Below are 11,302 nucleotides of genomic sequence, written 5' to 3'. Positions count from 1 at the left end.
TGAATATTTAATTTTTTGAATAATATTACTTTTTTTAGTAGATAGGAGTTTGCAGTATAAGATAAAAAAATATATATAAGTGTTAAGATTTAAAATTTAAATTTATTTAATATTATTTTTTTAAAAAAATTACATAAATTAATTGAGTTAAATACTGCAATCGAATAATATTGCCTTTGCCCATTGTCATTTTGCAAATAAAAAAAAATATTTTTTGAGATTGTTTTATGTAAAATTACTTTCTTGTGTTAAGTGATTGAAGTTTTGCATATAAGTATAAATAAAGCATTTCATGTTACCATAAATGGTTAGCTTTACGGGAGGATTAATCAATAATGATTGAGCTTGTTAAATAGGTAACGAGAATTATCATTATGAAATTTACTGACATGAAAAAAACAAATCATACAAATTTTTTTTCCTGTAAATGACAATGCTGCATTTGATTTTGAATATTGAGAAGCAGGAAATTCATGAACATATGCTGCGGAAAACCTTCCATGAAACGGGACCAATATTGGGGATGAAATCTAAGCAGTAATGACAATATTGCAACTACTGTGACCCCATAATTTAATGGATATATGAATAACTTGGAATTCCGGACCTTGGTATAAAAGAGATTGCAATTTAAAATTAAAAAAAAATTAAATGTTAAAATTTAAATTTTAAAATTATTGAATATAACATCTTAAAAATAATTATATAAATTAATTAGATAAAACTCTGGATTCTTTACACAATTTTCTTTCTTGCATAATATTAATTGGATTACTTCTAAATCTACAGCTGAAACCCCAACTTTTCACATTTTCTGGATGATACAAATAGCTGAAGGCTTGAGGATATAATTATACTGGTAAGAAAATGTTGGCAAAGAAATTAAGTGTAATTGAACTCATTTAATCATTAGTTAAATTTAAGAAATGAGATTCATTTAATGTAAATTTTTTATTTATTTTTTAATCTCATCATTTATCCAAAATCTAAAAGCAAAAGAGGTTGCGTTTTGGATTTGATAAGACGGTGGGAGTTGCCTGGTCAGCCATGCCACAAGGACAAGCAATGAAGTGGCAAGCAGTAGTAGTTGAATTTTGACCACTATTCAAATTATAAAACCACGCATCTGTCACACCCCGTGTGAACTCCGTCAAGACTAAGCCAGTGCAAGGAGATCAGATTCTCGATCAGGCATCAGGCCACAGGAACAAATTTTTGTCAGAGTCACCTGATGCTGAGCCTAAAAATTTTACGTTAGAAGCTTTTAGAGAGTTTCAGAATGGTGGTGCGGGCAATGAACATGACAAGGCTTTAAACGAGCCTTACCCAGGTCAAAGGTCAAAGGGGTGGGTATGAAACCTTATGGAAAGGCCAAGTACGCAAATGTCCAAAAATACTGTAGCGTTCAGACGGTGAAGCTTCATAAGGCTCTTGAGCAGAGCCAACTCTACGAGTTATTAGACATGTGCCACTGAAAATGATCGGTTTTCATTGAAATGAGAAAAGAGGTCATGATTTTGAAGTGAAGTTAAGAATTACACATCAATTGAATACTATAGTTAATCTTAAGATATAAAAATTTATATTTTTTTTGTGAAATATTTTTTGTAAAATAAAATTATGAGATTAAAAGAGTTAGAGTAAATAATCTTTTACAAGAATATAAATCATAACAAATAAGTTAATTTGAGACGTCAAAAAATTTTATGTTTGGGTTCTGAAATTGCTCGAGTCTGAAGGTTGAGTTTTAACACGTGATATATGCATGTAGTTTTAATATATTAATTTTATCAAATTCTTAGTTTATGTTAATTTTTAGGGATAAAAGATAATTTTTTTCACTGCACCATGAAATAATATTGAATTTCAATTTCGTTTAATTTTATCACTGTATTTTTTATTTTGATAATTTTGGAATAAAATATAAAAATATTAAAATATTTCACTGAATATTTAATTAATGCAAATGGAAAATTTCATCATTGTTTTTTCAATCCCGTGAATTTTGAACTGAAAGTGACAAAATTAAAATATTTCATAAAATATTATACTAACGAAATGATAAATTTTCATCAATTTTGTTATTTTACGACTAAAAAAATGATAAAATTAAAAATATAATGTCAATATTAAATGTTTAAATATAATAAAGTAACAAAATTTCAAGTACTTGTTGAAACAAAGTTGGGTAGAGTTCTGATAAAGGAATTCACAAAAAAAAAATTTATAAGAAATTAAATGAAAAGAACATGTTAATTAAAATAAAAACCTTTTTAAATTTGTTAAAAAGATTATGAAAAATTGAACTAATTGATTTCAAGCATTTTAAAATCAGTACCCTTAATCTTGGCAAAAATAAAATCACCAAACATGGTAAAAATTCCATCTTGGTTGTTCCAGTCTGAGGGGATATTATTCTTCCGTATGAAGATCATAAATGAGATCACGAGGGTTGGAAAAAACAAAAAACCAAAGAAGGAGACCGGTGACCATTACATTCAGCATATGTGCCGGGTCAGCCATGGAATATTTTTCCTTCTGAAAATGAATTTATGGATATGATAGATACCCCATCAAATTAAAGTCCACAACTTTTGGTGCTTGCGTGATCAGGTACCATAGATAGAATAAATGCATATAAATTAAAAAATATTAAACTTTATTTTTATACCTAAAATGCAACCTTATTCTCTTAGAGGTTATTTTTTTTTATAGGTATAATAATTTAAAATGCGAACTAAGAATAATATAAATAAAATATATAAAAATAATATGATTTAAAATTTTAATAAAAATTATAAAATTAATAAAATAAAAAAATATATTTTATATTTTATATTGATATAAATTTGACATATAAATTTTATATAAAATATGTTACAAATTATCATATTTATTTTTTTATAAGTTATAAACACGTTTTTTTTCATTCAACAACTATAAAAATGACTAGGAGTGATGAATCTGCAGAATTGGCGGAGACCAACATGGTCTATAGCCATATGAAGAATGTCATTTTCGTCAACCCGTGCCATACGAAGTAGATCAAAACATACAACGAATGTAACAAAATTCTTCACCAATTTTGCATGCTGCATGATGTACTATAAACTATAAACCAGGCTTTGTGGGCTATGCCTTTAATAGTTTCCTCGACTTGATAATTAACCATACCTTGAATGTTCATCAAATTGAAAATGATTAACCCCTTGACTTCCATGGTTAAATTGATTGTGAGACAAAAGAGATAAATATTTAAGCTTTATAAGATCCGAATCCCTCTTTTTTAAATAACAAAATTTGTTTAAATCTTTACTTGTAATTAGGATATATATATATATATGTCAATTAACAAATTTTTTAATTTATGAATTACGGTTAAAGCTCGAACTTTAAACTCTTAATTTTGAATCTAACTTTAATATTATTGAACTAATTATACCTTATTGATGTCTCAATTAACAAATTTAATAGTACGAAGATGTTTACTTATCGCACGTACTAAAGTTTATGTGCATGCGGGATGGACATGATTATTACTTTTTTTTTTTTTTTTTGTGAAGAAAGTGTTGAGTGAGTCCAATAATCCAATTTACACAAGAGTGGAAAAAAAATTTTATACAATTTTTTTAATCATTGACGTTAATATATCTAAAAAATAATAAAAAATAATTTAATTTTATCATTTGATTTATTAAAATCAATGGTTAAAAAAATTATATAAAACTAAAAAAGAATTCAATTATTTTTTAGTTTTACATTTTTTAATTATTTATTTCAATAAATCGACAAAATGAGATTAAATTATTTTTTTATTTTTATTTATCTCTCTCATCAATTGAATCTGTTAAAATTGGGTTAAAAAATGTGTAAAATTAAAAAAAAAAAGTTATATTGTATAAATTGGTTCTTTTTGTATATATATAGAGAGAAAAAGAATCAATTTATACAATCTAAAACCATAGATAAATTTATCAATTTTATTAATGAAAAACATAATCAAAAAAATTTCTTTACAATTTTTATTAATTTTTAAATATTCGTAAACATCTTATTTTAAAGTATGGGTCCGTCACTGGTCTAACCTTTGGCTCTTTAGACAGCAGAGAGCTAAGAGCAACAACCATAGGACAAATAACAAAAAGTAAAATAAAAGGGAATCTTAATAACTCATTCGTTAGCCATTATAATTATACATCAATGACAAATCACACTACACTCCTTTTTGTGGTGGACTCGCAGTAATGAAAAGATCAATGACAATCGTTCATGAAAATCGCATAACAAAGCAAAGATCAAAGTCCTTTGGGTTGATTAAACAATGATACCAAACTAAATCATGACGGCTTATGCCAACAATGACACCGCAAAATTCTTTATTAACTAATTTACTATTAATAATGATTAAGTTATAAATAATCTATATTATGATTAATAACCTTAATTTCCCACTAATACAGGATTGTTTTATACATGTGTGTGTCTGTCAAAGTGATATTCACCTTAAAAAAGAAAGAAAAAAGAGGAATTATATGTTAGATTTGTGATTTTTTTTTTTTTTTTGGTTACAGACAGATTAGCTCACTCTATGATAATTGATGCAAGCAGAACATAATTGCTAACATAAGATTTGATTAAAATTGTAGTCCTAGAAGGCAGAGAGAGTATGGGTCGATCAAGTCTTTCATTTTTTGGCCTTATGAATAAGAGATTTTAAAGAAAACATATAGACGTGAATTCTAATCTTATCTTCTTTTTTGTTTATATATATATAAAGATTTTGTCTTTTTATAAAAAAAAAAATATGGATAGACAAAAACAAAAGAAGTAAAAAAATTTTTTTTTTTCTGACAAAAACAAAAACATCTCCTTAATAATGCCAAAACCAGGTGTCTTCAGCCACTGAAAGAGGATGTCAAACATCGTTGTTGATGACAGAAATTCCACTGTTCCATGCCTTATTTTTCCTGTATCCATTTTTGGATCTAACCTCAAGAGTCAATACTAGCAAAAATCAAATGGTAATTTTTTGGGGGGAGATTTTTTCTTTTTTTTTTTTTGGGCATCCAAATGTAAAATTATACAAAAATGGCATTCAATGAAGGTAAAATTATCCCAAAAAACATTGTAGGTCATTTAACACTTTCGACGCAACAATATCGATGATGTAAATGTAGGAATCACAATATATAATTTTAGATTCTTTCAAGAATCTTACTTTCTCTAACCAAATGTCCCTCAAATAAAATGTTAGAGGCGACGGACCACCTGAACTTTTTGCCGCAGCCAATGGCAAACAAATTGTCATCAATAACCCCTTCAGCCTTGGGATTAAAGAAACTGATTTGTGGAATTGCATATATCCAAAATTTCTTATCACGAAGTTTATACCAATTTGCCGAGCCAAATCGGATGGATAATAAAATGGTAAGAAATTTTGTTCTCCCATCCCTAAAGGCTAGAAAACAGCTATCATAAATAATAATGCATAGGAAGTCGTGCTCCTCTTGGATTTCTAAGAAAGTGAGATAAATCCTTCGTTGTCCTGCTATGTGAACCCGACCAAAGCCGAGTTTACCGGCTAGGTGAGAATGTAATGCAATGATTGACTTCACCTAAGCGTGAAGAATTTATTTCTTCTTTTTTATTATCTTTGGTTGGAAAATTTATTTAATTTTCTCTCATTTTTAACCCAACAAACCCTTTGACTCCAATGATTGCCGAATATAAAACTATCGAATTTGTTTGATATGATAATTTTAATTATGATAATATAATATAAATTAAAAAATATAAATTTAATAAAAATAAAAATTTATATTTAAATTATTAATATAAATTATGATACGATAATTTTTATATTTTATATATATTTTTTGATAAAAAATTATAATATAAAAAATTAAATTTATATCAAATTAAAAATAAAATAAATTTTGTTCAAAAAATTGAAATTTACTATTTTCGTATCCAATATGATTCATTTTATGGTCTATACGCTTACTTTTCAGTAAGTAAAAATATTAAATAATTATTGTCAGCTCTTTCAATTGATGGCTAAGGAACTTTTAAAAGGATATAGAAGTATTCGTGGGTTATGTTCATCCTATGGAAAAAAAAAAAAAAAACTATATAATTCCTTTTCTAATTACACAATGCCTTGTCAATTTGCAAAAAATAAATAAATAAATAAATAAAATAAACAAAAACAAAAACAAAAACAAAAGCAAAAAATGTGTCGCCAGAAATGAGAGGTGGATCATGAACTAAGAATTATCCTCTTAAAAAGCTAAAAGTTTCATAGCCAAAAAATTTTGTATATTTTAAGTAAAAAACAATCGATGACGATACAGCAATTTAGGCATAGACAGTAAGTTAAAGACTGGGCCAGAAATGAGATGGCAGTGTTCAGCATCTTGACATTGAGGTTTGGTTGATCCTTGATGCCCTCTCATGCTCACATCCAAGAACATTTCTATTGCCTCAAAGGCCAAGGCCATGTGGGATTAATGCGTGTTGGAATTGGCCTTTTATATCCCATCCCATGTACCGGTGCCAAAACTTTAACTACTTTATATTTTCAAGTTTTGGTTAGCCTGCAAATCGGTAATTTACTGTGCATTGTTTATAATGAATCATGCCTGTCGGTATTAACCTTTTTTTTTTCCTTCTTCGAGAGATTACTTAACAAAGTGGTCCAATTCACTTCATTTCACCTTATTTTGAAATTATCATATTATTATTTATTAAAAAATCGAATTTCAAGAATTATCGTGAATTTATACATCTCAATTATTTGTACCTATATCCATGTAATTTTTCATTAATAAATGTAAAAAATTTCACAAAAGATTACGATTTGACCCGCAACAAGTCCACAATTTTCACTAATGAAAAATGGTTTTTTTTTTTTTTTGCTCTAAAAAGTAATGTGATTGTTTGTAATGTTGACATGAAATAATTAGTTAAAATGTTGTATCCGTACCTAAAAAAATGAAAAAAAAAACGAATTGTTTCAGTAGTTAGTACTACAAATCAAACCCAATCCAAGACTCTCAAGCGAAAAAACAATGGAGGAGTTCCAAGAGAATTCATGAATGAATGGGTTCGAGAGACTAGAGAATTTCAAGAGAGGGAGGGACATTTTGGTGCTTTGGCGTTCAAGGCCCGGCAACATCCTGCCTTCTCCGCCTTTTACAGGAGGGAAAGGACAAGAAAAAGAATTGCTTAATATTAATAGTAGCAAAGTAACATACATTATTATAAAAATTATAAAAAGAAAACAAAAAATATTACTTATTGTACAAAAGAAAAGAGAAAAAAATAAATAAAAGGCCAAATATTAACCTTTCTTTTACATCTATATAACTCCGTCGCAGTCCCAACCAGACCATCCCCCCATCTCTCTCTGTGCCTTCTTTTTTCTTTTGCTTAGCATTCATTTACCAAACATTTCTTCGTCTCTTCTAAACACCTCTCTTCTATAAAATGCAATCTTTTTGATCCCGTAATTCATTCATTTCCACTCAAAGTTCATCTCTTCTCTTTTGGAAATATAAAGAACCCAAAGTTATAAATCAAACTGGGACTTTTTGTTTTTATATTGCCCAATTCTTGTTCTGGATTTTCACCTTGAGCTAAAGTTTTCTTGAATGGAGAACCAGTTTTTCCTTAATGCAGGAATCCCACCACCTGCGCCGCCATTGCCCTTTGGACCGTCTTGGCAGTCCCTATCATCAACCATGGAAATTCAGGCAACGGAGCTGAATTGTTCCCATCATCAGTCTCAAGATTGTTTTCCGAAACCCAGCTGGGAAAAGCCAACAGATTATGGTCTACAGTTTGACTCAGCCCTGAGTTCAATGGGGTCCTCTCCAGCCGTATCAAATTCCAATATCTCTAATGAGAGTTTTATGATCAGGGAATTGATAGGCAAATTGGGGGGCATTGGTGACTCTGGTGAGATCTCCCCACATTCTCAGCCCTTGTTGCCTTCTTACATCAATGGAAACAACAGCACAAACACTTCTTGTTATAGCGCTCCATTGAATTCTCCTCCTAAATCAGTGGGGTTGAATTCTAGTGTGGCAGAATTCTCAGCTGATCCTGGATTTGCAATGAGAGCAGCTAAATTCTCTTGCTTTGGAAGCAAGAGTTTTAATAGTCGAACTAGTCAATTTGGACTCAACAACAATAATGAAATTTCTGATTACAGATTTAATCCATTGACAGCAAATGCCAAGCTACCCTGTGTTTCGAGTAGTCCTTTAAAGACAATGGTATCTCATGTTGCTGGTGTTCAAGGGACCAAAAAGAATTCTCCATTGCGGGATCGATCAGAGTTAGCCAGTTCTCAAGAGGAATCCACCATTTCCGAACAAAACCCCAATGGTGATCCTGGTTTGAAAGCTTCAAAAGATTCGAATTCAAGGAAAAGAAAGGCAGTTCCCAAAGCAAAAACAAAGGAAACATCAGCATTTGCAAAGGTATAGAATTGAAAGAGTTCTAACTTTCAATCTCAAAAATTCCGGCTGTAGATTTTATAAAATCGTTTTAATATTCAGTTATTATCCTTTTCCAGGTGTCTAAACCAAACGAAGAATCAAATGGAAAGCGATGCAAGTCAATAGAAAGCGCTGGAAACGAAAATGGCTCTGTTGAAGCTGAGGAAGACGAAAAAGGAAGCAATGGAAATACAGGAGATGAGAAACAGAACAAGCCTAATAACAATACAAAGCCTCCTGAACCTCCCAAGGATTATATTCATGTTAGAGCAAGAAGGGGTCAAGCCACCGACAGCCATAGTTTAGCTGAAAGAGTGAGAACTATAAATTCACTTTTCTCAATTCAAACATTAAAGCATGATCTGCTAGTGTTCTTGCATTAACATTGGCTGTATCTGTCACTTGATCAGGTCCGCAGAGAGAAAATCAGTGAGAGAATGAAGCTTCTGCAAAATCTTGTCCCCGGTTGCAACAAGGTCTGGAATTTGTTCTAAAAAAGAAGTGGTTTACGTAAAATTATTGCTGTAATTCTTAAATATAATGGTCTTGGGTTTCAAATTGTAGGTCACTGGAAAAGCCCTAATGCTAGATGAAATTATAAACTACGTTCAATCATTGCAGCGACAAGTTGAGGTAGGTTAACATTTATTGATGACAGTGTGGTGATCAATTTCTTTGGATATAAGTTATCTTGAATAATGGTTATGATAATATTTTATTGGCAGTTCCTCTCAATGAAGTTAGCTTCAGTGAATACCACGCTGGATTTTAACGTGTATAATTTGATGTCGAAGGATGTAAGTCTATGCTCCTATGCCAGAAGCTCATTTATTTTTTCTTTTCTCTGGAAAATAATCTTTCAATTCTTTGAATTGGGATTACCTTTTTTTTTTTGGTTCTTCTGCAGATATTTCAATCAAACAACACTTTGACACATCCAATATTCCCAGTAGATTCCTCAGCTTCAGCGTTTTTCGGGCACCAGCCCCAGCAAAATCCAGCATTAAATAGCGATGTTTCCAATGGGTCAATGACCCAATGCTCAGTGGACCCATTAGATACTGCAATATGCTCCAACCTTACCACTCATTTACCTCCAATTAACCAGTTTACTGAAACTGTCCCTCAGGTAAGTTCATTTTCATAGTTTCCCTCGAAAAAACATGTGAATCCAATGAATTTTTCTGTACTTCTTCTTTCCATTTCGTGATTTCACAGATCTAAACATCTAAATTTTGCCTTTCTAAATTATGTTCAGTACTCAACATTCTGTGAGGGTGACCTGCAAACCCTTGTTCAAATGGGGTTTGGCCAAAATCAGAGCCAGGAAATGGCATTACAGTCAGATAACTTCCAGGGTAAGAAAAAGCAATGCTCCCCAATAGAATTAGTAAACCAGTTATAGCAGACTGATTAATGATAATTATTCTTGTAATGCAGTGTCAAATCAAGTATCCCACATGAAAGTTGAGCTCTAATAACCATTCTTTGGTCCTGGATTAAAGGTCAAAAGGAGGCAACGGCTGCTGTATATACAAGGAATTTAATATGGATCAGTGCATGAACTACTAGTACTAGCCAATTATGCCTAGATTTAAAATAGGAGGATTCTTTCCCCTTTTTCACCCCTTATATTTTTATCTTATTTTTGGTTTTTGTCAATGATTTTGTCTTCTTCTAATTCTTTTCTGTAGAGTTTTTTCCTGCCAAAATTATCCACTGTAAAATTTGTGTATTCCCGGTGCAAAGATCTTACAGCAAAAGCACCAAAACTTGTAAGATATAGTATTAATTAATGCTAATTAGATCATTAGAGTTTTTTTCTTTCACTTTTTTAGCAGCTTTCATTTTCTACACTATTGGACATTCCACTTTATTAATTTGAGACATAATCTTGATTGAACAAGATTTCACAAATTCTGTTGAAACTTTTGTATGGGGTCACGTCAGTTTTGAGCCTTGTTAGATAGCGTAATCTGGTAGATTTCATTCTTACTAGTGTTAACCAGCTGTATTTGCTGGGGGCAACTTTCTGCTCTCTCTCAAAAGGTCTTAAGACATTGGTGATCTTTGAGCTGAGCTGGGGTTAACTCAACCCACGATTCTTGGCAATTTCCAGGGGGCTCCAGGATCATGTAATTTTCATAGATTAACCAAAAATAGAAGCTTCTGTTCTTTTTTATTTTTTTTTACTGTGACAAACAAAAATCATTTCATTCAAGCACAAACAAGAGATTGGAAGTTATAATCACCCCCTTTAATTATACTTTCTTTTTAATCAATAGTACTGTATATCTGCATCAAAAGCATCCCAGGTTGGCAGTGGTGAGATTCTGACTAGACCCAATGAATCATTGAGCTTTATAATCTCACCTACTTTCAAAATTATTTTTTTAATCAGAAAAGGAATAAAGTTGTTATTGTAGTGCAGTTCAGGTATGGAAAGATGCTCATAGCAAATAAAAATGGGTAGTGAATTAGTAAAAATCCGGTTTCTGGGGCTCAAAAATAAAAAGATTTCTGGGGTTGCAGCCTTAATTGTAATTTTTTTATTCAAGGGTCTATTATTGGTCTCCAGATTGGGCTTTGTTTAATTACCAGAAAGATGCTTTGAAATTTGAATGAGGTGTTCAGTGTTTTTTGTTCAGAGCAGTCGTCAAATAAAATAGCAACGGCAGATGTTCATGCGACAGTCTTGTCGCTGAAAAGTTTGAAAAAAAAACCACAATCATTTAGCGACGTGTCTAGCGATCGAATTTTGTTAATTTTTAATATCTGTTACCTTTCTTCTTCTTGCT

General features: G+C 30.7%; 1 protein-coding gene across 1 annotated transcript; it reads left to right on the top strand.

Annotated features, from left to right (window-relative positions):
• Nucleotides 1-7,392: 7,392 nt before the first annotated feature.
• Nucleotides 7,393-10,332, top strand: LOC111313489 (transcription factor bHLH62-like). Its single transcript, XM_089752344.1, has 8 exons — nucleotides 7,393-8,486; nucleotides 8,582-8,818; nucleotides 8,915-8,980; nucleotides 9,069-9,137; nucleotides 9,230-9,301; nucleotides 9,412-9,633; nucleotides 9,763-9,862; nucleotides 9,945-10,332. Exons 1-8 carry the CDS (start codon nucleotides 7,653-7,655, stop codon nucleotides 9,980-9,982), a joined length of 1,638 nt encoding a protein of 545 aa, XP_089608470.1. The 5' UTR covers nucleotides 7,393-7,652; the 3' UTR covers nucleotides 9,983-10,332.
• Nucleotides 10,333-11,302: the final 970 nt, after the last annotated feature.

Source organism: Durio zibethinus, chromosome 23, assembly GCF_047325235.1.
Source record: "Durio zibethinus cultivar Kanyao isolate XHJ-2024 chromosome 23, ASM4732523v1, whole genome shotgun sequence".
Classification (NCBI taxonomy): domain Eukaryota; kingdom Viridiplantae; phylum Streptophyta; class Magnoliopsida; order Malvales; family Malvaceae; genus Durio; species Durio zibethinus.
This window is presented reverse-complemented; position numbering and strand designations above follow the sequence as displayed.

What these genes read in the sequence shown, in the direction of transcription:
- LOC111313489 (XM_089752344.1), top strand. Translation starts at nt 7,653, where the DNA reads ATGGAGAACCAGTTTTTCCTTAATGCAGGAATCCCACCACCTGCGCCG. An exon ending in GCCATAGTTTAGCTGAAAGA is followed by an intron (nt 8,819 to 8,914) that starts GTGAGAACTATA and finishes TCACTTGATCAG; the next exon opens with GTCCGCAGAGAGAAAATCAG. An exon ending in ACAGTCAGATAACTTCCAGG is followed by an intron (nt 9,863 to 9,944) that starts GTAAGAAAAAGC and finishes CTTGTAATGCAG; the next exon opens with TGTCAAATCAAGTATCCCAC.